We start from the raw sequence: 27162 nt of genomic DNA on the forward strand, positions 1-27162 counted from the left end.
AGGTGTCTCACCTCCCTGGTCTCATTGTGTTAAACGTTATGAAGCAATGCCTACGTTCCGCCCACATCTCGATCGAGGGGTCTCGGGGCATTCATTTACATGCTCCAAAATTTCCATCGTAAACCAGAAACCACGCCTATTACGCGTGCGGTACATGTTTTCCTGCTATTAAATTTGTAAGGTAACGTACGTCGCAGTATGCTTACATGCAAATTTACTTTTTTTTGTTTCAAACCTTTTAGTTATGGGTGCCCTGTGTACATTTGTAATCCACGCCTTTGTCCCACCCATTTCCATATTTTAGAGCTCGCGTTGTGTGTGCTTACATGTAAATGTACAGATTTTGCTTGCTAGCCCTAGCAGTATGGGTAACTGTTGTATTAAAGCCGAGTCGGCGAAGAAAGAAACCAAGCTACTGTGTACTGTTTGTTTTGTGATATGGGAATTCGTAATTTCTGTCTTTATCAAAACATGGGAAAAAGCGAAATTCAGGTGAATAGTGTGACTTGTTTTGACTGATGATTTCATCTGATAGATCTTTGAAATTTGGATATTTTGAAGAATGGGACAATGATCGGAATGATCGAGTACACGCAACTTCACATTCACTTCATCTGATTTTTATTTGTTCACTAAACGCACATCCAATCTGCAAACAAAAAAATTATCAATAAAATTCATGTTTGCTGATACAAATTCCACGTTCAATGTAGAACAAAATAAGAACATTATCTTCATAGAATAGACAAAACAATTTGAATGCAAACACACACACGGACGCGCGCACACACACGCACACACACACATACATGCATGCATGCAAATGTACTACACGTGTATACACGTTAACTGTGAGTCGAAAAAAAATCGACTCTCGCGAGAGTCGAAGTTCACTTAAGTCGACGCATTTTTTTCAGTCCCGAGAGCTTCGACTCATGCGAGGTTTACTGTACTAGTTAAGTTTGAAGAAAATACCTTCAGATATTGCATAGACATGGGGAAATAGTGACATTTTGTGCATTTGACCTTGACCTTTAGCATGTGTGCCCAAAAGTTGGACATAACATCACCCATTCATACATATACATGCCAAGTTTCATTAGGATACCTCAAACGATTTTTTTTGTTACGCTGGTTACGCTGTCCACAAAATTGATTACAGATGGAAGGACGGACGGACAGACAACCCGAAAACATAACGCCTCCGGCGACACTTCGTGGCGGAGGCATAAAAATGCTATGGTAATAACATCTTTTAACATTTTGGCTTTTCAATTACACCAAATTTGTCTTATTTGAATCATTTTGAATTTTCAGCCATGAGTGATCAAATAGCTTGGACTTGCCCTTCAGTGAATAAATGCTGTTATCATGGCAACGCATCGTTCAACATCGACAAAAGATGTGTTCTACACATCTACATACTATAGTCGTCACATGTGCCAACATTCAAGTCCAATACTCAAAAACTAAGGGAGTTGGGTCAATCCACATATTTTTGTATGATTGGTACTAAAAACTGCTGTTTCCATGGCAACAGATTTATTCACAAACAAACAAAAATGTGTCTTGCACAACTACACATTACACTGATCATAAGATGCCAAATTTCAACTGAATTGCTATTAAAAAGAGAGTTTGATCCACAATATTTTGCAAGATGTTTATGAAAATTTGCCATTGCCATGGCAACACATTATACAATACTAATGAAAAATGTGTCTTGCACATCTACCTTTGATAGGGGTCACACATGTCAAATCTGGGGTCAATTGCAAATATTCAATGGCCCTATTCTGGTTTTGGCTCAGGTGTGTTAAAAATGAAATGATGCTTACCTTTCAAATCAGGTGAAATTAGTTCATCAAAGGCAGGTTCATCTCCATACCAGTACAGCCACAGCTCCTTACATTGTCCCAGTGGTTGTTCTGAACTGACCATGAGCTGGTCAGAAGCTGACGTAGGTTTGCAGCGCCACACACTCAAAATATTCTTTGCGATGCACTTAGCGTACGACTGGAGCACTGGGTCTTCTAGAGGCCCCACTGGCTCGGTGGGGCAAGTCCAACTATACTGTCGCCATTTTATGCCCGACAAGTCGGCCTGTTACATGAAACAGTCAAAAGAAGCTAGTGAGAGAGACATTTCGCACACTATGTAATTGAAATTCACTCACTACATACAATCTGATATTTTCACATTGATCTTCAAAAATCAAATCTTCCATTGTTTCCTTTTTCATTGATGAAGCTAAATAGAGGCCCCAATGGCTCAGTGTCGATGTGCCAATATACAATGTACGATGTAGAGTGGACATGTGTATATAAACAAAAAATCACCATTCGAACTTGTGACAATTTAACATCAGATGCGAGATGGATGAGAAGTTAACAGGGGACCTCACGAGCATCTCGCCCCAAGGGCCTCATAAATTATAAGCATGGCTTGCATGCTAATGAGCAGGAGCCCCCCTCATGAGCAGGTTTCCCAGACTGATATAAATGGCTTTTATCCAACTTGTCATGGAACTTGCTAATTCCCAGACTGTTCCCATGGTCTTGGAAAGACATTTTTCTTTTTCTTTGTGTTTATCCCCTTTCTGCCATTCCTTTTCAAAAACATCTTTGCGTAGAACTGCACATAATCTAACCTCATGAATATTCATACCTGTTAATGACCGTAAGATGCAAACAGGCCCCTGCCAATATATGCATAAATGCATGTTAGACCTACACTGTACTGTGTGCAATGGTGTGTGTAACCAATGAACGGCTAGCACATGTGTACAGGTTTCAAATCAGTGACAAAAACATTTGTTGTTCTCACAGATTTTGCTTGACCGAATCAAGAAAAATCATTTCATGAACAGAAAGGGACTATTGGACAGTTATCAACAATTAGAGTCTAAACTACACCTGTATGTATTCAAATTACAGCAAATTCAAGTATTGAAGTAGGAATAGTAATATACATGTATACGCCATACTACCCTGTACTAGACGAAAAATCCTACTATCCGCATCCCGAATGGTTCACGTTCACGTTACCACCACAGTAGACTTCTACTTGTCTAGACAGTGGAGTGCACCAGGGTGCACATCAATACAGCAATTTCAAACTGTAGCACAATAGGCTAGTGAGTATGCAACACGGAGCTCGAAAAGGACCGTGCCTATCTGTTGGTATATTTGATTTTAAAATATCTATAAATTCACGTTTATATTACAATACAATTTTATATCAATTATATGTAAATAAGCTTGAAATATTTTGTTAATAATAATAAAATCACATATCGTCACATTTTATGATAAAATCAAATATGATCATTTTGAACCCTAAAATTGGTTTTCTGAGGTATGGCTAGTGGTGTAACCTGAAGCTACTTCGGATCGGAAAATCGGATCGGCAAATTTGCCGATAAATGGGTATCGGATTGGAAATTGGCAAAATGATCGGCAACGTATTTTCGCGTGTTTTGCAGTTTTGTTCGTTTGTTTGTTTTTCACCGCCCCTAACCCCCCCCCCTTCCGTGATATGATTTTTTTTTAACCCAAGGAAATATAAATTATCATTTTTTTTTTAATCATTTTGGTATTCCCCTTTTTACCATGACTCGGATCGGAAATCGGCAAAATGATCGGTGCTTCCAACATATTTTCGCGTGTTTTGCGGTTTTTGTTTGTTTGTTTTTTACCGCCCCTACCCCCCCCCCCTTCCTGGGCGCGCTTCCGTGGTATGATTTTTTTTTTTTTTACCCCAAGAAAATATAAATTATATATAAGAAAAAAAAAATGTTCGTTTTGGTATTCCCCTTTTTACCATGACTCTCACAAATCGGATCGGAAATCGGCAAAATGATCGGCAAAATGATCGGCAACGTATTTTTGCGTGTTTTGCAGTTTTTGTTAGTTTGTTTTTTACCGCCCCTACCCCCCCCCCCCTTCCCGGGCGCGCTTCCGTGATATAATTTTTTTTCTTAACCCAAGGAAATATAAACTAGAAATATCACATTAATACCCCCACCCCGTGACGACAGTCTTACCCAAGGAATGATCTTTCCTTGATCTTCTGCCATTTAAATGCCGTTACCATGGCAACGCAGCTTCCGACACGTCCGAAAAATATGTCTTGCACATCTTCCCACCAAGACTATTGTGTGCCACATTTCATAAGCTTTTGTCAAAAACTGAGGAAGTAGTTCAATCCACAAGATCTTTCCTTGATCTTCCACCATTAATATGCCGTTACCATGGCAACGCAGCTTCCGACATGTCCAAAAAATATGTCTTGCACATCTTCCCACCAAGACCAATGTGTGTGCCACATTTCATGAGCTTCAGTCGAATACAGAGGAAGTACCGTAGTTCAATCCGCAAGATCTTTCCTTGATCTTCTGCCATTTATATGCCGTTACCATGGCAACGCAGCTTCCGACACATCCGAAAAATATGTCTTCCACATCTTCCCACCAAGATCAAGGTGTATGCCACATTTCATAAGCTTTGGTCAAAAAACTGAGGAAGTAGTTAAATCCGCAAGATCTTTCCTTGATCTTCTGCCATTAATATGCCGTTACCATGGCAACGTACTTTCGGGTACTGTCAAAAAATGCGTCTTGCACATCTACAACCAAAGGCACACATCTGCACCAAGTTTCATGGAAATTGGGCAAAAACTGAGGAAGTAGTTTGCAACACAAAATTTTCCATCATTTTGGCTCATAATATGTGAGCTGTTACCATGGCAACATACTTTTTGTCACTGTCAAGAAATGTGTCATGCTGACCTATATCCTAAGACAAACATTCAATATGAATTCCATGAGAATTGGAAGAACACTGACGAAGCAGTTTTGCCATGAAGCATTTTGCCCTATATTTTACCAATAACATGCCGTTACCATGGCAACGCACTTTTTGCCACTGCGGAAATATGTGTCTTGCACATTAACATATTCAGATGAACATCTGTACCTAATTTCATAAAAATTGATCAAAAACTGTGGGAGGAGTTCGCGACGCAAGATTTGTACCCATTTTTGCCCATAATATGCCGTTACCATGGCAACGTACTTTTTGGTACTGTCAAAAAATACGTCTTGCACATCTACAACCCAAGGCACACATCTGTGCCAAGTTTTATGGGAATCGGTTGAAAACTGAGGAAGTAGTTCGCGACACAAGATTTGCAACGGACCGACCGCCCGACCGCCTGACCGCCCGACCGACCGCCCGACCGTCCGCTGATTCCTACACGATACCCCCTTCAAACTTCGTTTGGCGGGGGTATAATTATTTATTTTAAAAATGTACATTTTAGTATTCCCCTTTTCACCATGACTCTCACAAATACGAACATAACAGCGGATCATACAGTTTTACAACTTGCGTCGACGAAAAGTGTTACTAAAATATACGAAATTATTTCATCAATTTGTGACAGAATTAGTGTAAATACTAACTTTTATAATGTGTGTGCTTGCATCGGATTTTATCTTTTCGGCGATTTTGTTTTTCAAGGACGTGCACGCGATTTGGAAGAAAAAAAACAGAGAAAAATCAGAGATAGAAGAAAATATTGGTGCAAGTAACGTAATGCCTTCGCACTTTCAACGTTGGCTATTTTAATAGCTTAACTTTGCGTCGCGATGATTTCCAACATGTCCGAAATTATCTTTTCTTCTGTGACATATACTTACCACATAATTACAATTGTAAAGGTATGTTTGCATCGCATTGTATCAATTCGTTTGCCTATTTTTTTTACTTCAAGGATCACGCGAATAAGAAGAAAAAGAACGGCAAGAAAAATTATGTAACAAACGCAGCGGCATCGCACCATCAACGTCGCTGTGAAATATATATATTTCTTTTATGCATGATCGTTGGTATTTATCACGTATACGGTAACTAAAGTATATGGTTGCGTCGCATTTTATTCTTTCTTTGCGTTTTTTTTAAGGATTGCGCGACTGAAGAAAACACTGGTGGAACTAGTAATGGAAGAGGGATCACACTATCGATGCTGCAGTGTGACTTAAAAGTATCCTAGATCCAAATTATCTTTTTTTATGACATGAATTGTCGACACTTATTACATAATAAAGTGTAGGTTTGCATCGTTTTTTTATCCCTTCTTTTGCGTTACTTTCTTTAATCAGGTGATCACACAACAGTTAAACCTGTCTTAGCGGCCACTGCAAAATTCCCTGCATGAAATGGCTGTATTATTGATAGATCATTCATAGCGGTCACCGTAACATGTACCGCACTGTAACTTAAAGAAATTATTACTGATGAAAAAGTGGAAATAAACGATCACTTGCCTATTCACTATATTTCGAATGTCCGTCAATCAGAAAATGAAATATGGTTCGCTGTTCCGAAGGTTCGTTTAATCCGAACATGAAACAAGGTATATTCCAAAGGTTCGTTGGTCGAAAAATGAATGAAAGTTCGTAATTTTGAAGGCTCGCTCGATTCGAAAACGAAACATTTGACGTCCTGTATTTCAAAGTTTCTTTTAGAGTCCAAAGTGAAATAAAGTTATAGGTATGTTGGAGGTCCGTTATTCCGAAAATGCATTAAAAAATCGTTAGTTTGAAGGTTCCGAAAACGAAATAAAGATCGTAACTTGCAGATTTATTGATGAAATAAGATTAGTTTTGCCAAAGGTTCGTTTGTCTGGAAAAAAAAAACATTGTTATTTCAAAGGTGCGTTTATGCTATGCACTCTCAGAAATACCTGGTCCTTTTTTTTTCTGTCTCTCTTTTTAACAGATCGTCCGATCACTTTTCCACAATTAGATTTGTTAGCAGTTTGACTCGCATTTAAAACGAAATGAAAAAATGTAATGTAATAGTGCGAAGGCTCGTTAAATCCGTATTTTTTTTTTAAATCTTTCGAAAGTCTGCTAATCCAGAAATGAAATAAATTCGCAATTTCGAAGGTCCGTTAGTGCGCATTCATTTTTTCCCGCTAAAATGAAATTCCATTAACGAATTGTATTTACTTCTCGGAAAAACAATCGTCATTCATTTTCGGGTTAACGAATCTGTGGAATAAAGAACCTTAATTTCACTTCGGATGAATGAACCTTCGGAATAACGCCACACAATAATGTTTGGATTAAACTCACAAATCCTATTTCATTTTCCGATTAACAAGTAGTGTCTATACGGAATATATGTGATTCAGAATAACGAAACTTCGGAATATCAGCAAAAAAAAATTCTTAAAAACTCAAAGAGAGGATAAAATTTGATGGAAACATACACATATAATGTGGTGAGTATCAGCAGTTATATCATAAGATAAGATAATATTAGACACTTTACAGTATATACCAAAATAAACTTTGCGTTAAATTTACGTGTAACGCAAGCGCCGATCGGTACTGCGTTAATCTTTCTGCGTTACAAAATTAACGATCACCGTGCGTGAATGATCGTTACAGATCGTTACAGATCGTTACTGTGCGTTACAGATCGTTACTGTGCGTTAATTTTTAGATCTTGCGTTAGCGGACTTGTCATGTGGACTGGCAAGAAATCTCGGAAATTGCGAGACTCGGAGATGCCTCGGTTAAGTAACTGTCGTTCGTAATATTTACTACGGACAATTTCCTGCCGGCGGAAGGCATTTAAATAGCGATATCAAATACCGAAAAGATTTTGTAGTTGAGCAAAACTCCCCTGGCAATGTCGTATTGTCATGGTCGTCAAATTTGTACTCATGGGCGCAGTCAATGGAATCGGGCAAGCAAAAATTTCGAAGCCACATTTTTCCCCACAGCCAACATATTCCATCGAACATTGAACCCATGAAATCACGCATACGCAAGCCTAAAACTAACGCCGACTGTCTAACGTTAGCGATGTCACGATTTCAACAACGGTCAGACACTTACTCAATTCAGGAAGGTGCAAAAGTCCATTTATATTCCAATACACAACGTGTGTCTCGCCGAATAACTGGTGGTAGTGTGTGGTGACAAAGCCGAGTATTTCGGCAGTAAAAGTAGCTGCGGCAGAAGAAAATGTCTACCACTTTCTGCTCGCATTGTTACACTGCCAGCAGGTGAGTCAAGTGGTGACTTGATAGGCACGCTTCACATGAAAGTTTACCCAGAAACATGAAAAATCCCACGATGCCAAGGTGCCAGAGTGGGGAATGGGGAGGGGTGGAGAGAGAGAGATACCAATCAACAGAAGAAACCGCGCGTACTGGCGCATTCTCGGAGGTCATGAACAGTCTGGGGTCTTGGAGATGAACAGAGAAGGAATGTTTAATTAAAGATAGCTCAAGTCGAAGACCCAGGATTACAAACGTTGATTCTTTTTTTTTTCCTCCTTTCATTTATCATGCTTTCACGTTTAGAAATGGTTGCACTCCTTAAAAAAAAAAAAAAACTCTCCTGCGATTTTTAAAACGTCAAACTTACCATGAAAGTGTTACTACGTGTAATACAATAGTTAATACTATACCTATTGCTTTAATCATACAATGTACATGTGTATCTGTATAACACAAATTTGACTACCAATGACAATAAAAGATACTTGTATTTGTTTTGTGCGGAGATTTTTTTTTGTCTTTATCCTGACTAGTTCCTATGAAATTTCTAATGTTTTTACGGCAGCATCAACAGCCTAAAATAAATTACTGAGAGATTTATAGATTATGAAATTTTTGGCAACCATCCATTTGAACGTCAGGCATGAAAAGCTCCTGATATTCAGCAAAAACAACTCAACAGATCAGAGACAAAGTTCCTTCAAATTTTTGAGAAGTAGCACGCAGATTTGCTGGGCGTGGTAGGGTCCATGCTTTGAGATCGTCACAATCGTGTTGTCACCAGGGAGGTGGAGTGTCTCTCTTCCACCTCCCTGTTGTCACGGAGTATCGGGAAGTTCTCACAAACTTCAGGATCACCCCTCCCTGCCAACTCCATGTTGCTCCCAGGGAGGCGGGAAGAGTCTCTTCCCACCTCCCTGTTGCTCCCCAACGTGCATTGTGAATGCGTGGCGTTTCTTGTCACCGTCAGTACCCGAGGCTGCTTTGTATTTGTCTTGGAATATTGATTCTTCTTGTCATGACATGAGTGTAGTAATCGTTTTGCATGGCTATGTAAAAAATTGTGATACAACGTGTACTCAACTCGTCTTTGTGATTTTTTTCTTCAGTCCAAAAGGAAGACAAAAATTTTGTTCTGATACTATTTAATAGTATCATGACGTTTGCAATTGTTCGAAAGGTCTGCTTTTGATAACTCACAGACTACTCAGTAATCACCCTTGTTTTCCCGCTCCCAGGCCCTCCAATTTTATTGAGCAATCCACACGCGCGCGCAAATTCCTTTGCCATGTGGTTTTGCCAGCCAGCTGTCGGAATGTGCTTTGAAGTTACATTTCAGCCTGGCCTGGCTGGCATGAATGGGTGTCGAGTTTCAATCAGTACCTACTGTTGTTTTATTCTTGTATTTGAACATGTCGTTTCACCTGACAACACACGGAGATCGTGAAGGTGTAGGGCCAGGGAAGAGGTTTTTGTTGTGTGTTGCAACCTAATCCGGGCAATTAACCCCAGAGGGCAATTACCCCCCCCCCCCCCCCCTCCCCCGCTAAATACTGGTTAATGGTAAGGTTAGAGTAAAGATTAGGGTTAGGTTTAGGGTGAGGAGTTTGGGTTATGGTTAGGATTAGGGCCAGGGGAAGGGTCCGGGGTAATTGCCCAGGAAGAAAAGAAGGACGCGCTTTTGTTCTTGGTCAAATCGATTTCCTAGGTGATGCTGTGGAGCTAGAAAGGAACAAAAAAAGCAATTATGATGTCTGGCGTACTTCCGGGACGTCTTATTTTTCTTGCATCATAAACTTAAAGTCCATAGAACATTCATACGCATTAAGATCACACTCGAAAAGCTATACTGGTGTATAGTTTGAACACAGCAAAATGAAATAACGAACATCCCGCAGATTTAACAAAATTATGCGTCATGTGAGTCCATTCATTTTCTTTTCTTTCTTTTTTTCATTTGTCTTCTTGTCGATGTGGGGGGTATAGATTCAGGATATACTTTTCCTTTTCCCCTTTCGGCCCGGTGCGATTACTCCTGGTGCTGACATTCTTTCTGCTCGTCTTCCGATTATACTGTTGTTGTAAATAAATGCGCATGGAGCCCCAGCTGTATCGCAAAAAAAAAAAAAAAGTCTATCTAAAGTTGACCTTCAAGTACATGTACTTAAGTAAAATCTGAATCAATTAGCCATGGTACGGGTTTGCGGTTTCAATCCCCTCGAAGCCCGATATTTGCCTTTAAGCAAGACACTTTGTCCACAAAAGGCCAGGGCTCCACACTAACTTTTATTTCGGTGGCCCGATCGGGCCACCAAAATGATTGATTTTTATTTTTTGGTGGCCCGAAAAGGAAAACAAACAAGCAAAACTATCGGTCCTACTAAACATAGAAAAATAAATATCAAGTATTACTGAAGTGATACAGGTACCCACGTCTAAAATAAGGAGAAAATTCAATCATCTTATACCGTTATTCTGAGTTCTAAGATTTCGCAAATAGGCTTATATAGATTATTATAAAAGTTGATGCCTATTAAATTGGTCAAAATTTACGTTTGAAATGAGAAAGTGGGAGCATTTGCAGACATTGTAAACATCTGACATTTGTTTTAGCATCGGAAAGAGCCAAAAAATTACCGTTATTTATTTCTGGTGGAAATTCAAGCAATCATTCAACATTTACAAGTATTTTAACACCTTCCGGAATGTAAAACCAAGCAACCGACATTCATTCTATCATCTTACGGACCTGAATATCATCCTTATTCATTTCCGAACGTGAAAGCAAACATCCGCTCTTTATTTTATCATCTAACTGAGCCGATTGACACCGTTTATATTTTCCAAATGTACAAGCAACAATCTGTTACTTATTTTAGCATCGTACGGAGCAGAATATTACCGTTATTCATCTCCAAATTCAAAAGCAAACACCCGACATTTACTTTATGATCGAAGGAGCCGAATGTTACTGCTGTCCACTTCCGAAAGTGAAATGAATCATCTGACATATTTCAGCATCGTACGGAGCCGAATGTTATACTGTTTTTCACATTCAAACGTTATCCGACATCACATTTACCATCAAACGCAACTGAATGTTATTGTTATTCATTTCGAAATGTTAAATTTATAGCAAATGTCTGATATTTATTTTAGCATCTTAATTATGGAGCAGAATGTTACTGCTTGTCACTTCCGAACGTTCAAGCAATCATCTGACATTTATTTTGGCATCTTCCGAAGCCGAATGTTATTGAGCACTATTTACTTTCGAACGTAAAAGCGAACATTCGGCATTTCATCGTCGTACGGAGCTGAATATCACTGTTATTCATTTCCGAACGTCAAAGGGATCATTCGACATATATTTTAGTATCTTCCGGAGCTGAATGTTATTGCCATTTACTTTTGAACGTAAAAGCGAAGATCCAGCAATTATTTCATCATCGTACTGAGTTGAATACTATTGTTATTCATTTCCGAACGCCAAAGCAAACATTCAACGTTTATTTTAGCATCTTCCGGAGCTGATTGTTATTGCTATTTACTTTCGAACATAAAAGTAAACATCACACATTTATTTATCAACGGACGGAGTTGAATACTATTGTTATTCATTTCCGAACGTCAAAGCAAACATTAACTTCACCATCAAACGCATTTAAATGTTACTGTTATTCATTTCGAAATTTAAAAGCAAACATCCGACAGTTATTTAGCATCGTATGGAGCAAAATATTACTGTTATTCACTTCCGAACGTAAAAACAATCATCTGACATTTATTTCAGCATCTTCTGGAGCCGAATGTTATTGCTATTCATTTTCGAAAGTAAAAGCAAACATCCAACATTTATCTCGTCGTTGTACGAAGTTTATTATTATTGTTATTCATTTCCGAACGCCAAAGGGATAATTCGACATTTACTTTAGCATATTCCAGAGCTAAATATTATTATTTACTTTCGAACGTAAAAGTAAACTTCCGGCATTTATTTTATCATCGTATACGGAGTTGAAATTCATTATAATTTATATCCGACCGTCAAAGCAAACATTCGACATTTATTTCAGCATCTTCCGGAGCCGTATTTTGTCCCTATTCATTTCCGAACGCAAAATCAAATATCTGACATTAATTTCAGCACCGTACGGAGCTGAATCTTTACCATTATTCATTTCCAAAAGTATGAGCAAACATCCGACATTTATTTTTGTATAATACGGAGTCGAATATTACCGTTATTCATTTCCAAAATTAAGAGCAAACATCTGACATTTGGGTCAATCCACGTCAAATCATCCAATTTTCAGAAAAGTTGTCACCCGACCCCCTCCGATTTTCTTTAAAATCGCACCAAATGTTCCCCAAAGTGTCTGACGGAAAATCCCAAAATATTTTGCCCCAAGGTCAATTGGTTGCTAAGATACAGCCTCACAAAGCAACAGATGCGCATTCCAAAATATTAGTTCAATGAAAATTAGGCATTTTTGATTGATTGTGGCAGCATGGATATTTATGCAAAAGTGTTCATTATCTGGAAATTGAGAGAACTTTATAGTCTTTGCAAGAAAAACTGACTGTGACGCGAAAGTGACTTTTCGTTAACGTGCACGAGGTCACCGAAAATGATGTTAAATGTTAATTTCAAAAATTTTAATGCATATTTAGAGACTAATATCTTCCACATTTCATCACCTTAAGTTCTAAAATATTATGCTGTTGAAGGCTTTGACTTGCTCGGTAATTTTGAAAAAAAATCAGCAGATTCGTGCCCACCGTTTTTACGGAGAGCGCCCTCAAAGTTGACAAAAATGAAAAATGTGCCAAATTCAAGGTCACGGATCACCCTTCGTCCCACCTCGGCATGGCATCAATTTTTTTTGTCTTGATAGACATTTACCTATATTATCTTGGGTTATCAAAGAAATTTTGCTCCCGAAATGTTCAGTGGTAAATTTACCCCACTGAAAATGGTCGTAAACGGCCAAATTCTCATGTAATATCACATATTGGGTTTAGAGGACATTTCAAATATTAATGCTTTCAGGATGAAAAGCCCTAGCACTGTGATATTTGCAGTAGGGGTAGTCTGTTATCCATATTTTAGTAATATATACCACAAAACATGACCTTGAAATTTAATCCAAAATTTGATAAAAACAATAAGTCGCTCTATTTTCCTCATTGCACTGCATGTAACATGTGTTTTGAAAGACTTTTCACGGAGCAATATTTCAAGAATTATGAAAGCTGACAGCCTACCTTATTAAGGTTCTAAACTATTTGTGCTCTTCTTTCACATTTGGTGTCAATTTGATCATGAGTGTTATACCCTTGACCATGAAGTGCTTCTAAAAATAGCCGTAAATTTGTTAACTACAAATTACACACAATGACAGGTGTTTTATGACATGATGTACTTGTGATTCTTTCACAAACACAATAAGCTTTTTATAGTGTAAATGTTATTTACTGGAATTAATCTATACATGCTTGCAAGATATGTTACAATTAATTACTTTGTTCTGAAAATGACCCTCAATATCAGTCACAAAAGGGGACAGTAATATTTTGTGATTTTGTGTGCATTTCCTATGGAAAACAGTGCTTTGTGGTGAAACTCATAAAAACTTGACCATTTTTACTATCCATCACTTTGATTGATTAATTCTATTCAAATTATGGTAGAAAAAGTGGGCTGTGACAATTTCCAATAAAAAAAAAACCCACAAAAGCCGCAGAAAATAAAAAACAAAGAAATACATAACAAATATTCCAAAAACAAGAAAATACATAAGAATGGAAATGATTTTGGAAGTTGTCATAAGTTATAGAACAAATCCCCCAAAAGAGAAGACTCTCAGTGCTTTAATGTGCATTTCACAGGCTAGAATAAGAATCTTATGTGTTGGGCGCAATGTCCATAATATCAACTATTATTATTATGTACTTAAATACAGGGGCGGTATTCTGAGACTGTTTTATCTCTGTTGTAAGTCTGTTGTAACAAATTGGTATTCTGAACACCGTTTTATCTCTGTTGTAACTTCTGTTGTAACTTCTGTTGTAACTAGTGTTTTATCTTGCGCACTCTTTGCCTGCGCATACCATTGTCTTAGGGTATGCGCACGCGCATAACAGTGGGCGCAAACCTGAACACCCATTTTAGATTACACGGTATTCTGAAAACTGTTTTATCTTCTGTTGTAAGTCACGCCCCGTGCAAATTTATGCTTCTGAGATAAAACAGGGTGGAAGGTGTTTTAACTCCGTTGTAACTTTCGTTTTAACTTATGTTAGATAGTGAGATAATTCATCAACTCAATATTGTGGTATGCGAGTTCAAAATTAAAAAAAAGATATACAAAAAAAAAATGTATGCACATAGACAGGCAAAAGATATAGCAGTTTGACAAAATGTAAACTCATTCTACAATACAAAATTTGGTAATTAACAGTAACATTGCAAATACATACGCGTTGCATAATTATGCATAGAGATAAAAACACAAACACATGAACAGAAAGGTTAGCGGCACCGTCGGCAGTTTGTTTTAAGCACTATTCACTTCAAAAATATTTTTCAAGATATTAAACATTTTTTTATATGATTTCACTATCTTCACCAATAAGAATTCATTATCAGTACCTTTGGGTGTTTCAAAAATATTTATTGCTGGGTATGGCGCAAATCCTGAGAAAAGTATTAGAAGTCCAAGGTTCCATGATGGAACTTGACGTGATATTGATCTCCAAGAGATAGCTTGTGAAGATAGTGACACCAACAACAACAACAACAACAATAATAATGATAATAATGATAATGATAATAACATGGCATTGCAAGGGCTTAACTTAATTAACACAATTTCAAATAAAAAGACTCAATCTGAGATAGCTTTGTGAATCCCCTACTGCACCAACTATACGTCAAAACCGGTAAGAAGGCATAATGATCAAGCTTCTGTTGTAACTTTATTTTTATCTCTGGCTCTCTTTATCTGCGCATGCCATTGTCCTATTTGTGCGCACGCAGAGAATGAGCGCTTGTTAAAACGCGCAGATCCAAGCAAGGCGCATTTGCCCAAGGGAGCAATCTTATTGGTTGAAATGTCTTACATGCTATTTCTAACAATATTTCCTATTGGATATGATTATTGCGTTGGGCGTGGTTATCATGACTTACAACACCGTTAAAACAGTTTTCAGAATACCGATTTACAACTGTTTTAGCGGTGTTGTAACTCACAGACTTACAACACAAGTTACAACACAAGTTACAAGAGAGATAAAACGGTGTTCAGAATACCACCCCAGGTCTTTATGGGCAGGAATAGGCATTTCTCCTGATTTTGAAGGTCATAAATTCAGGGTCATTGTCAGAACAAAGTAATTAATTGTAACATATCTTGCAAGAACCTATAGATTTATTCCAGTATATAACATTTACACCATAAAAACTTTTGTGTTTGTGAAAGAATCACTAGTATGTTATGCCATATAAAACACCTGTTGTGTGTGTAATTTGTAGTGAACAAATTTACAGCTATTTTTAGAAGCACTTCAAGGTCAAAGGTATAACATTCATGATCGAATTGACATTAAATCTGAAAGAAGAGCACAAAAAGTTTAGAACCTTAATAAGGTAGGCTGTCAGCTTTCATAATTCTTGAAATATTGCTCTGTGAAAAGTCTTTCAAAACACATATCATATGCAGTGCAATGAGGAAAATGGAGCGACTTGTTTTTATCAAATTTTTGATTAAATTTCAAGGTCATTATTATGTAATAAAAGTGTTTTGTGGTATATACTACTAAAATATGTATTACAGACTACCCCTACAGCAAATATCACAGTGCTAGGGCTTTTCATCTTGAAAGCATTGACATTTGAAATGTCCTCTAAACCCAATATGTGATATTACATGGGAATTTGGCCGTTTACGACCATTTTCAGTGGGGTAAATTTACCATTGAACATTTCGGGAGCAAAATTTCTTTGATAACCCAAGATAATATAGGTAAATGTCTATCAATACAAAAAAATTGATGCCATTCCTAGGTGGGACGAAGGGTGATCCGTGACCTTGAATTTGGCACAATTTTCATTTTTGTCAACTTTGAGGGCGCTCTCCGTAAAAACGGTGGGCACGAATCCGCTGATTTTTTTCAAAATTACTGAGCAAGTCAGAGCCTTCAACAGCATAATATTTTAGAACCAAAGGTGATGAAATGTGGAAGATATTAGCCTCTAAATATGCATTAAAATTTTTGAAATTAACATTTAACATCATTTTCGGTGACCTCGTGCACGTTAACGAAAAGTCACTTTCGCGTCACAGTCAGTTTTTCTTGCAAAGACTATAAAGTTCTCTCAATTTCTAGATAATGAACACTTTTGCATAAATATCCATGCTACCACAATCAATCAAAAATGCCTAATTTTCATTGAACTAATATTTTGGAATGCGCATCGGTTGCTATGTGAGGCTGTATCTTAGCAACCAATTGACCTTGGGGCTGAATATTTTGGGATTTTCCGTCAGACACTTTGGGGAACATTTGGTGCGATTTTAAAGAAAATCGGAGGGGGTCGGGTGACAAGCACTGGATGATTTGACATGGATTGACCCACTTAATCTAGCAGCTTTACAGGCCTCGAAATAGGATTTTGGAGGGGCAAGGCCATTTAGAAAAGGGCACTTTTTCCAAGAGGCCAGGGCACTTAAGCAGTCAGAGGGGCACCAAGGCCACATTGGAAAGGGCATGTTTGGTGTTTATGAAAAAAGAAAGAAGAAAAACAAACCGAGAAAAACAAACACACACACACACACACAAAGTGCAACACACAACAAAAACCTCTTCCCTACAGCTGTAACACATTCCCGATCTCCGCGTTTCTATCAGGTGAAACAACATTTTTTAAAACAGGAATAAAACAACAGTAGGTATTGATTGAAACTCGACACCCTTTCAGGCCAGCCAGGCCAGGCTGCCATGAAACTTCAAAGCACATTCCGACAGCTGGCTGGCAAAACCACAAGGCAAAGGAATTTGCGTGCGCGTGTAGATTGCTATGATTAGTCTGTGACAGACAGTTCATGACCTCCAAGAATGCGCCAGTACGCGCGGTTTCTTCTGTTGATTGGTCTCTCTCTCTCTCTCCACCCCTCCCCATTCCCCAGTCTGGCACCCCTTGGCATCGTGGGATTTTTCTTTTTTCTTGGTGAACTTGGAGTTCACTCTACTCTATCTGAATATGCGCTGCCTAGCTAGCACATACTCGCGGCCGCTGCGCTGCATGCGGAGGCAGTCGGGACGGTAAAAGCCGGTCGGGTGTACGTACACGTCGTCTCGTATCTCGGAAAGATACTTTGAGTTTGAATCAGATACATCGGGACGCGAGTGAACTGAAGGTATGATATTTGAGATCTGGAAAGTTGTTCAAGCTTATTAAAGAGACTTTGAGAAAGGGCATATCATACGTCATAAATAATAACTTTCATTCTAAAAGGGCACCACGGCCCCAAGAAAAAGGGCACATTTTTTTTTTTGGCCGTAACTTTGATCAAAAAACAAAAGGCATTGCGGCCAACGAGAGGGGCACCGACGGCCGTGGCCGTCGGTTAATTCGAGGCCTGAGCTTACGAAGCCGATAGTTACCGCTGTTCATTTTCAAAACTGAAGGCAAACATCCGGCTTTTTTTTGGTGGCCCGGCGTGCGTTTTTGGTGACGCCGGTCGCAAATAAACCATTCGCGAAATCGTGATTCGATTCGCGAAAAGACTCCGCTAAATCGCTACACTCGGCAGGGGCTACGTCGTCCTTTCACCAGGTCTCGTTACAAAACCAAAATCTCGTGTGAGTTCTTGCGTTACCTATCGTTAATTTTAACGAAACATCGTTAATTTGCGTGAGGGATCGTTACTCATCGTTACTCATCGTTACTTATCGTTACTACAAACGTTAATTTTCCCGATCGTTACTTTGCGTTACTAACGATTCAGGTGAAACCGCTTGCGTTAATGAAACGTTAATGTTGATTAACGCAAAGTTTCTTTTGGTATATACTGTAAGTCACATTTTCAGCTACGCAAAGTTAAGCAAAACGCAGCGTTTATAGTGCGATCCCGCTTTGTTTATAGTTGCACCAATATTTTCTTCTTCCCTTTTTTCTTTCAGTTTTTTCCTTCTAATTTCCGTAAACCTTGAAGTTTTAAAAAAAAGCAAATTATGAAAGGATATATAGGCCTTGAAGCGATGCCGCTTCGTATAGTTGCTGTTTTTTCTTCTACATCTTCATTTTCTACCCGTGTTATTTCTTCAATAAATCACCACTTCGTTATAGTTGCACCAATATTTTCTTCCTTTCTTCTTCCATTTTGTTTTTTCTTCTAAATCGCGTGATTCTTGAAATGAAAAATAAAAAACGAAAGGATAAAATGCGATGCATAAATACACTGTACAATTGTAATTACAGTACGAGATAATAATCAACAATACTCAATAATCATGTCAAAGAAGTAAAGATAATTTCGGACATTGGACGTCACATTAATTTCAGCGCCGCGAAATTAAGCAAAACGCGGCGTTGACAGTGCGATGCCGCTCCGTTAGTTGCACCAATATTTTCTTCTCCTTCCTCTGATTTTTCTTTTTTTTTTTCTGCTAAATAGCATGCGTGCTCCTTGAAAAACAAAATCCCCAAAATGATAAAAGCCGATTCAGGTATACACATTGGTTAACGTGAAAAGTATCAATATTTCAGCTATGTCATAAACGGAAGGATAATTTTGCACACCTAATATTATAATTTTGTACTACCAAAAAGCAACATTTTTCATCGCAAGTTGTAATATAGTGATATGTTCGTATTTGTGAGAGTAACGTTCATGAGCGGTGCGTTGTGACACGCGGTCTGTTGTTTTTTTTTTTCGCTTTATGGGTCACCGATCCACCGATTTTTTTCGAAGATCGGCGATCGGTAAAAGACCGCCGATCACGCATGATCGGTATCGGATCAGCATCGGATCGGATGATCGATTACACCACTAGGCACGGCTGTCAACTTCGTAAATTGGGCATCACTGACATTGGCCCCCTTGCACATTTTTGCAGGCTCTTACACGATCGCTTACAGGAATTATTTTTCAAAAATCGCGTACGGAGCCACTGTTTGATTTCTACACATGATACACTGGTGAAAGGTTCACACGGTTAGGCGCCACTTTTTGTCAACCTAGGGGTCAAAATTTCAAGTTCTCTTTAAGAGAGGGAATGTCTTGATTTTTTATTCCCAAGAATGTGAATTTAATGGAAAATGTAATGCCAGAGCTTAATCATTATTACAATATCTGATATTATGAATGGTTCTATAGGAGATGAAGGTAATTTTGCTGAAAGATAACACTATGATACCATGGACAGAGCTGACACACTATGTGTCCAACAGGTAATTTGATACTGTAACATGATTAAGTGATATTTAAGCAAACTCCGTGCCAGATTTTGTGTTCTTATTTGGATTTATTGGAAAATTGTACCGCTTTGAAGGAAAAATATGGTGTGAAATAGAGTAAATGACTTCAAAAAGTTTCTCTTGTTTTACACTTCCTCTTTCAGGATGTGTAATATTTCATGGAGATAATGCTTATGTTGGGGGGCATACACACACCTAATATTAAAGGGACACAGTCCTCACGAAATTTAAAAAAATATGTTGTTGTTGGTACCTCCAATGAACTACTTTCACCAAAAACACACTTTAAAATCTCCAAATAAGCTCGTACATTTTGGCTGAAAAAGTGTGACTCTGCATGGTGAATATGCTAATGAGCAAGTCTTGGCGGAGAGTCATACGTCGTCGATGCACAACTCTTCCAAGCCGTGTTCTGCTCGTTATCCGTACGCTCCCTAGTTTACCCGGATGCATGAAGACGTCGGTGGCTACTCCGACTCGTATTTGACATTGTTTCTACGTTGTGTGTGTGTGTGTGTGTGTGTTTGTGTGTATGTGTATTATATTCGCACGTGTGGACGGTACAACTAGATGATAGATCTACGGTAGATACGCGTACGCACCCCGTACGCGGTTTGCCCTTCGCACTTTTCCAGTCTCAAGCGCAGCTGCAGCCCTACCTGTCGCCGCTCATGCATGTTCTATAGTACGTACAGAGTGTACATATTTGTAGGTAGAAACGATTCTACACAGGCCTGCTAGTACACTACAGGGGCGACCGCATTCAGCGTCGTCTGGTCAGGCTATCTTACATCAGTAGTTTTGCTCGAATCGTGCAGAAAATTTCCCAGGAAAATCCTTTTTTCCATCCCAGACCAACAAAAGTATCGTGAAAGGTGAGCTGTATGGCTGAGAAATATCGGTACAACGATGCCGAACATAAGAAACTTAGGGCCTACAAAATCCCGAAATCGTGTTGTGACCTACCTGTGCGTGGACAATTTGTGAAGCGATGTTTTTACGTGGACCGGCAGGCTGTGGCCCTCGGTTATAAACCGAGAAAACTCCTGAAACCAGATGCAACCCTGACCATTTGCTCACATGAGTTATAAAAAGAAACACCTCGAGCATCGACTTCGAAGAGAACCGAGGGAAAAAAGCGTAGAGAGGTAAGGAAAGTGGCTAGCTATGTTTAATTTACCGTGGGCCTGCAGCCGGGGTTGGACTGCAGTACAGTGCCACTGAGCTAGCTGCTGCCAGTGCCGACTGGACATGCACGGCAAAGTGGAGCGAAATCATATCCCTACGACCCCCTGTGTTTACCCTTCCCGGCTCAGGTAATATTTTTTTTTTTCGAGGAAAGGCGATTATCTGACTACTTACAGAAATATTGAGATACAAACAATATTTTCTTTGAAGAATTCGACTCTCTCATGCACAGGTTATCTTCGGTTTGAATGCCAAAATCGACTGGACGGAGTCGAGTGTCCTAGATGTATACATTGGTATGGTAAGGATTTGCGCGCGAGAGTGGTTTCTACGCTAAGAAGTATGCAACACGGACGGAAGCTAGAAAACGACCGTGCCTATTTCATGTCAAGTTCATGGTATATTTGGTTTAAAAATACATATAAATTTATGTTTACAATATCAATTTTTCGTAAATTATATATATCTAAGCTTGAAATATTTTGTTTGAAATTATAAAACCACAAACTTTCACATTATATGATAAAATTGCAACTAATCATTTGAACACTTAAAAATTGGTTTTTAGAGGCACGGCTGTTAACTTGGTGAGTAGGGCATGTACTACGTAGCATCTTTTTGCCGGCTCTTTCACGATCGCTTGCAGGAATTATTTTTCAAAAATCGCGTACGGAGACAATTTTTGATGTCCAAGCGTATAAATTGGTGAAAGTTTATATTTTTTACTCTTCTTAATTATCAGTACAGTGAAAATCTCAGGACTGCTTCCCTTTAACATTGTGAGTGTCCAACTTTTACATTTAAAATTTCAGCTGGAGGATGTGGAGGATGTGACAAAAACAGATGTGAACGGACATTTTACACCTTGAGCAATAAACAAAAGAAATAAGCCAAGTGATTACCCAGTGAACAGTCAGCACAAGTCAGTTTACAGTAAGAAACAAATTATGTTTCACAAGAAAGCATTTTTGTTTTTTGTCAGCATAAATGATATCAGTAATATCCAACACGGTGGATGTGACATGTGAACGGAACACCAATTTCCTTATTTTTTTCCTGCACACCTTGCATTGCATCCAATGTTTATAATGCACGCAGTACCACCAAGAATGCTGTATTCTTTAAGTACACACGTACAAGTCACTGCTGACAAGGTTCCATGTCCTGTAAAAGTTATGAATGCCTGAAATTCCTTATACAGTATGTGGTGGATGTGACGGATTGGAGATGTGAACGGACATTTTTACTCTTCTTCAATTCATACTTAATAGTAATAGTTGAAATCATTACCATCATTTCTATTGGCTCACATGCACTGAATGTCCAAAGCATTATTTAGGCTTTTTTGCAGACATACATGTACACTGTTAACTGTACAGTTCACTTAATTTTCTCAGAGTAAATTGGATCCAACACAGGGGATGTGATGCCAAAATTGTGTAACAGAATTCCGAATTTTAATCTTTATCATAAACTGGTAACAGTAATCCTACTTGGAAGAACCACATAGAATAGCCACATTTTAGAATGCCAATCACTGCTCACAAGGGTCCACATACAGTTGTATTCTCAAGTTTCAATGTATGAATACCTGAAACTCCTTGGTGCAGATGTGACAAAATCAAATGTGAACAGACATTTCTTTACCTTCAATTTATGTGAACTGCATTGTATGAATAAAACAATAAATTCATCAACATAGTAATGACATCCTTACTCTTTAACCAATGAAGTCATACATGTTTCTGATAGAGCAATTATGCACTCAATTTTTCTCACAGTAAATGATATCCAACATGGTGAATGTGACATTTTTATTGTGATCAAAATCCCCAATGTGCAGTTAAGTGTTTTCCCAGGGTATCGAAAAGAAAAGGTACAAGTAATGTGAGTCTTAATCTTACCTTAACCTGTCCTACCTATAGAGTCTGCCTATGACAAACTTTAAAAGTGAAAACCTGGTATAAAGGCCAATCCTCAATAATAACAAAAAATGCAGATTATGTGGTCATGTGCATTATGCATTGTAAATCTATAGCACAGGCAAAAGCTACAATAACTCTCGCATATGTCACCTACGTGTACCAGGATTCCACCCACAAACTTTATCATGACAGTTAAAAATCACATTTCTAGTTTGCCATAGTTTGTTGATATTGAAGCACCACTGTTAGTATGTTAATGCACAGGGTATACATACACGTAGGCCCTACATATTGACAAAATGAAATCTTTATTGGTATAGTTTGTGTTAGAACTGTAAAAAGATGCATTTTCTCCTCCTCATCCATATACCACCCTTCCGCCTCTCCTACATCATCACCAGGATAAGCCATTCTTTTGTCAATCGAAGACCATTCATTTTTTTTTTAGATAACAAACTTTATTTCCCTTTTTGCTTTATGAGTATTATTATGTATTCAGATTAAAGAATAATAATTTAGGGTTAACAAAACTTCAGATGAACAAACCTTCAGAATAACATGCCTTATCATATTTGGATTTATGACCTTTATCTAATTCTTGGATTTACAAAGCCTCAGAAAAATAAACCCTCTCTCATTTTTTCGCTGACCGAACCTGTAAGTAAAGGGAATTTGTGTGTTTCAGAATAACAAACATTGGGAATAATGAACAACCCTAATGAGCTTTTGATAGCTGGCTATAAAATGTAATCTTGTGAAGCACATACTGTACAGCAAGTGTATTTTTTTTTTTTAATCAGCAAGTATTTTTTTTAAATCATGGCTTATACTGAATAATGCCAATTTTTGTCAACAACAGGCAATTTGTCAGTCAGTTGCAATAAAAACAACTTGATACAAGGGTTTATTTATTTGCATAAATATGGACTTACCCTCTGCTAAAAAGAATTGGAAGGAGCACTGGTTGGCTGTTGGGGTTGAGGCAGTTTAGTGGATATGAATTACAATGCCTGCCTAATAATCAGGAGCTTGTTGATTCCAGAGTTGTATGCCCATGATTTTTTATTAGGACTACAACTATAAACACTGAATAATTGGTGCTTATTGTACATCGACAAGGGGCAATTTGTCAATCAGCTCCACTTAAAAACAACTTGATGTAAGAATTCATTTATTTGAATACCAGGCAAATACACAGTATCTAATGTACAGGATCACATACATTGTAGAACTAGAACGGGCTCTGTAGCGGAAGCTTGGTAGTCTAGTGGATATGACGCCAGTCTGGTAATCAGGAGATGGTCGATTTAAATCCAGCTTGAGTATCACATGGCCATGATTTTTTCATCACACATTTGGTTATACTCCTAAAACACTGAATAACTATGCAAGAAATCCTTTCTTTCTAAAAATGCATTGGAAAGTGGGGTTAAACAGACCCCTTCAGTGAGATGGACCCATACCATTATCTCTGTGAATCACCTTCACTGTACCTTCACTGGAAACTAACCATCAGGAGATAGCTGGTTTAAATCTGACCAAGTTGAATGCCCATTATTTTTTGTCATGGCTACTACTAGAATACTGCATAACCGGGGCCTACTTATGTTGAAGGGCAATTTTCAATCAGTTGCACTAAAGTGATATATAAATCAATACAACTTTTTTTTCACCCCTCAATCTAAGTTAACCATTCCAATGGTTGTGGATCATTTCACACTGTGTTCAAGTCTTGATGCTGCGAGAAGTATTGGGAACTAATGCTGAAAAATGCTGTGCGTTTGGGGAGATACACTGTGTGTCCGTTCACACCCCAAAATGTCACATCCACCACATATTCAATCATTCTTAAACTTATTAAATGCAGTATCCAGGAGAGGTCTAATCAATGTAATTAAATAACATTTATATTCTTTTGCCTTTTTGAGATTAATTATCTGGAAAATTGATTAGAATATGTAGAACATCAGTTTTCACAGTCACAGTGACAAAATCATACTACATCCTCACTGTGAACAAGTATTCTAATGTAAAATTATAGTGAATGTGGTATAAAAGTGGGTGTCTGATATCTAGATATCTTGGGAAAGACATGTTTTTTAAATCTACAAATGTAAACATATTTTGTCCCCAAAAAAATAAGTTGTCCCTAGATTTTACGTGATATTCATGGAAATGTCCGTTCACATCTTAAAATGTCACATCCACCAGGGCATTTCACATGTTTTTTGAGTTTTTCAAATTTTTAGTTTCATAGTAATCTCAAAATCAGTGGCATTTATAAGGTTACTAAAGAGTCTAAAATGTGTTGAGATTTAAAGTTAATTGGACCAGTATTTACTGAGATGCACACCAAAATGTGTTTCTGACAAGAAAGGCTGGTGGATGTGACATGTGTGAACGGACACCATGTTTTGTGAAATAAAAAAAAACATTTGAATTTCAAATCCTAAATTGTATCAGAGGGATAGGCACCCAACTGTGTATCATTGATTTATGCAAAAGTTTTAGAAATAATCTAAACCATTAAAAAGTTTTAGATTTATAAAATCTTGGTGGATGTGACAAAAATGTGAACGGACATTTAAATTTTGTTTTCAAATTACTGTCATTTCATCAGATGGAACTGAAGCACAAACAAACATTCTACAGTCACTCATACGAAGCTATACTTTACTTTTACATTATTTTCCTGAGACTTGCCTTTGTTTTCTTACTTACACAACCCATATAAGCAGATGATTAAATGTGAACGGACAATGTCACATCCACCAAGAGAATTTTGGGGTGGAAAAAATGTAACAAAAAGGAGTTGAAACTTTTTAACTCTGATATGATTCATTATGGCTACTCCAGGGCTGCACACTAACCCATTTTTTCTGCCGGTCCAACCTGTCTCTGTCGGACCGGTAAATGCCCCGTTTTACCATTTTTTGCCGGTCCGAACAGAAAATTTACCGGTCAACAACAACAACCTAAAAAAACATGAAATGACTTGCAAACTTATTTTCTTGTTTTTTATGGACGTACCCCCCACCCATGTACATTTTACAGATTAATTTTTTTTTTTAAACTTGCATTATTTATTGCACAAAAAAATTTAAAAAAAGATAGGAAAAAATAGAATGTTTGTTTGTGAATTACAGTGTAAAATGATAATGAACAAAATCAGATTGTATCAAATGCGTTTGTGACTTTTTCTAAACATCAGCACACGAACTTGCTGCGTAACCTGCTCTTGGTGGTCAGTTGGATTGCGACGATTTAATGAATTATTTTATTTTCTGATGCACGCGCTACAAGGGGTTCTTTATTTTTCTCCCGATAATCTATTCGCATTTGTGCATGCGTTCTTGAACGGTACACGACATGCAGGGCCGAATTCGCGATCCTTTTTGCGCCCATTTCCACCTCAAATATTAGCGGGATTGTGACGATTTCAGAAATTACTTCGGCTGTAATATTTTCTGATGCAAGCGCCAAAAGAGGTTGAAAATGTGTCCTTTATTTTTTCCCGACAAACTCTTCGAATTTCGTAAGTGCGTTCTTAAAAAGATGCACCACATGGCCGAATTCATGATACTTTTTTCGCCTATTTCTACCTCAAATATCAGCGGGATTGTGACGATTTCATAAATTACTTTGGCTGTAATCTTTTATGATGCACGAGCCAAAAGGGGTTGAAAATGTGTCCTTTATTTTTTCCCAATAAACTCTTCGAATTTCGTAAGTACGTTCTTACAGATGTTCCACACAGCCGAATTCATGATGCTTTTTGCGCCTATTTCTGCCTCAAATATCAGCGGAATTGTGGCGATTTCACGTATTACTTCGGATGTAACTTTTTGTGATGCACGCACCGGCAAGAATGGTGGAAAATGCGTTCTTTATTTTTCTCCCCATAATCTCTTCGCATTCCGTACATGCGCTCTACGACACGGCCGAATTCACGATCATTTTTGCGCCTGTTTCTACCTCAAATATCAGCGGGATTGCGATGATTTCATGAATAACTTCGGCAGTAATCTTTTATGATAAACGCGCCAAAATGGGTTGAAAATGTGTCCTTTATTTTTCCCGGATAAACTCTTCGCATTTCGTAATGCGTTCTAAACAGATACACGACACGGCCAAAAATCATGATTCTTTTTGCGCCTATTGTTTCCTCAAACTTCAACGGGATTGCGATGATTTCATGAATTATTATTCGGCCGTAATCTTTATGATGCACGGGCCAAAAGGGGTTGAAAAATGTGTCCTGTATTTTTCTCCCAATAATTTCTTCGCATTTCGTACATGCGTATACGACACGGCCGAATTCACGATCCTTTTATCGCCTATTTCTACATTAAATATCAGACGAATTGTGGCAATTTCATGAATTAATTCAGATGTAATCTTTTGTGATGCACGCACCAGCTAGAATGGTTGAAAATGCGTTCTTTATTTTTCTCCCCATAATCTCTTCGCATTCCGTAGATGCGT

The 27162-nt window shown here is 38.0% G+C and overlaps 1 protein-coding gene across 2 annotated transcripts in view; it reads right to left on the minus strand.

The window, feature by feature from the left end:
• Positions 1 to 27162, minus strand: part of LOC139730518 (mediator of RNA polymerase II transcription subunit 13-like) — a 180895-nt gene that overhangs the window by 146353 nt on the left and 7380 nt on the right. For both annotated transcript variants that reach the window (XM_071641364.1, XM_071641363.1), the window contains exon 2: positions 1839 to 2103. In XM_071641364.1, coding sequence (XP_071497465.1) covers positions 1839 to 2103 — 265 coding nt within the window. The remainder of the gene's footprint in view (positions 1 to 1838; positions 2104 to 27162) is intronic.

The sequence above is a fragment of the Diadema antillarum genome, unplaced genomic scaffold (assembly GCF_040938485.1).
Source record: "Diadema antillarum isolate AM-2024a unplaced genomic scaffold, OU_Dant_1.0 seq00000320_RagTag, whole genome shotgun sequence".
Taxonomy (NCBI): Eukaryota; Metazoa; Echinodermata; class Echinoidea; order Diadematoida; family Diadematidae; genus Diadema; species Diadema antillarum.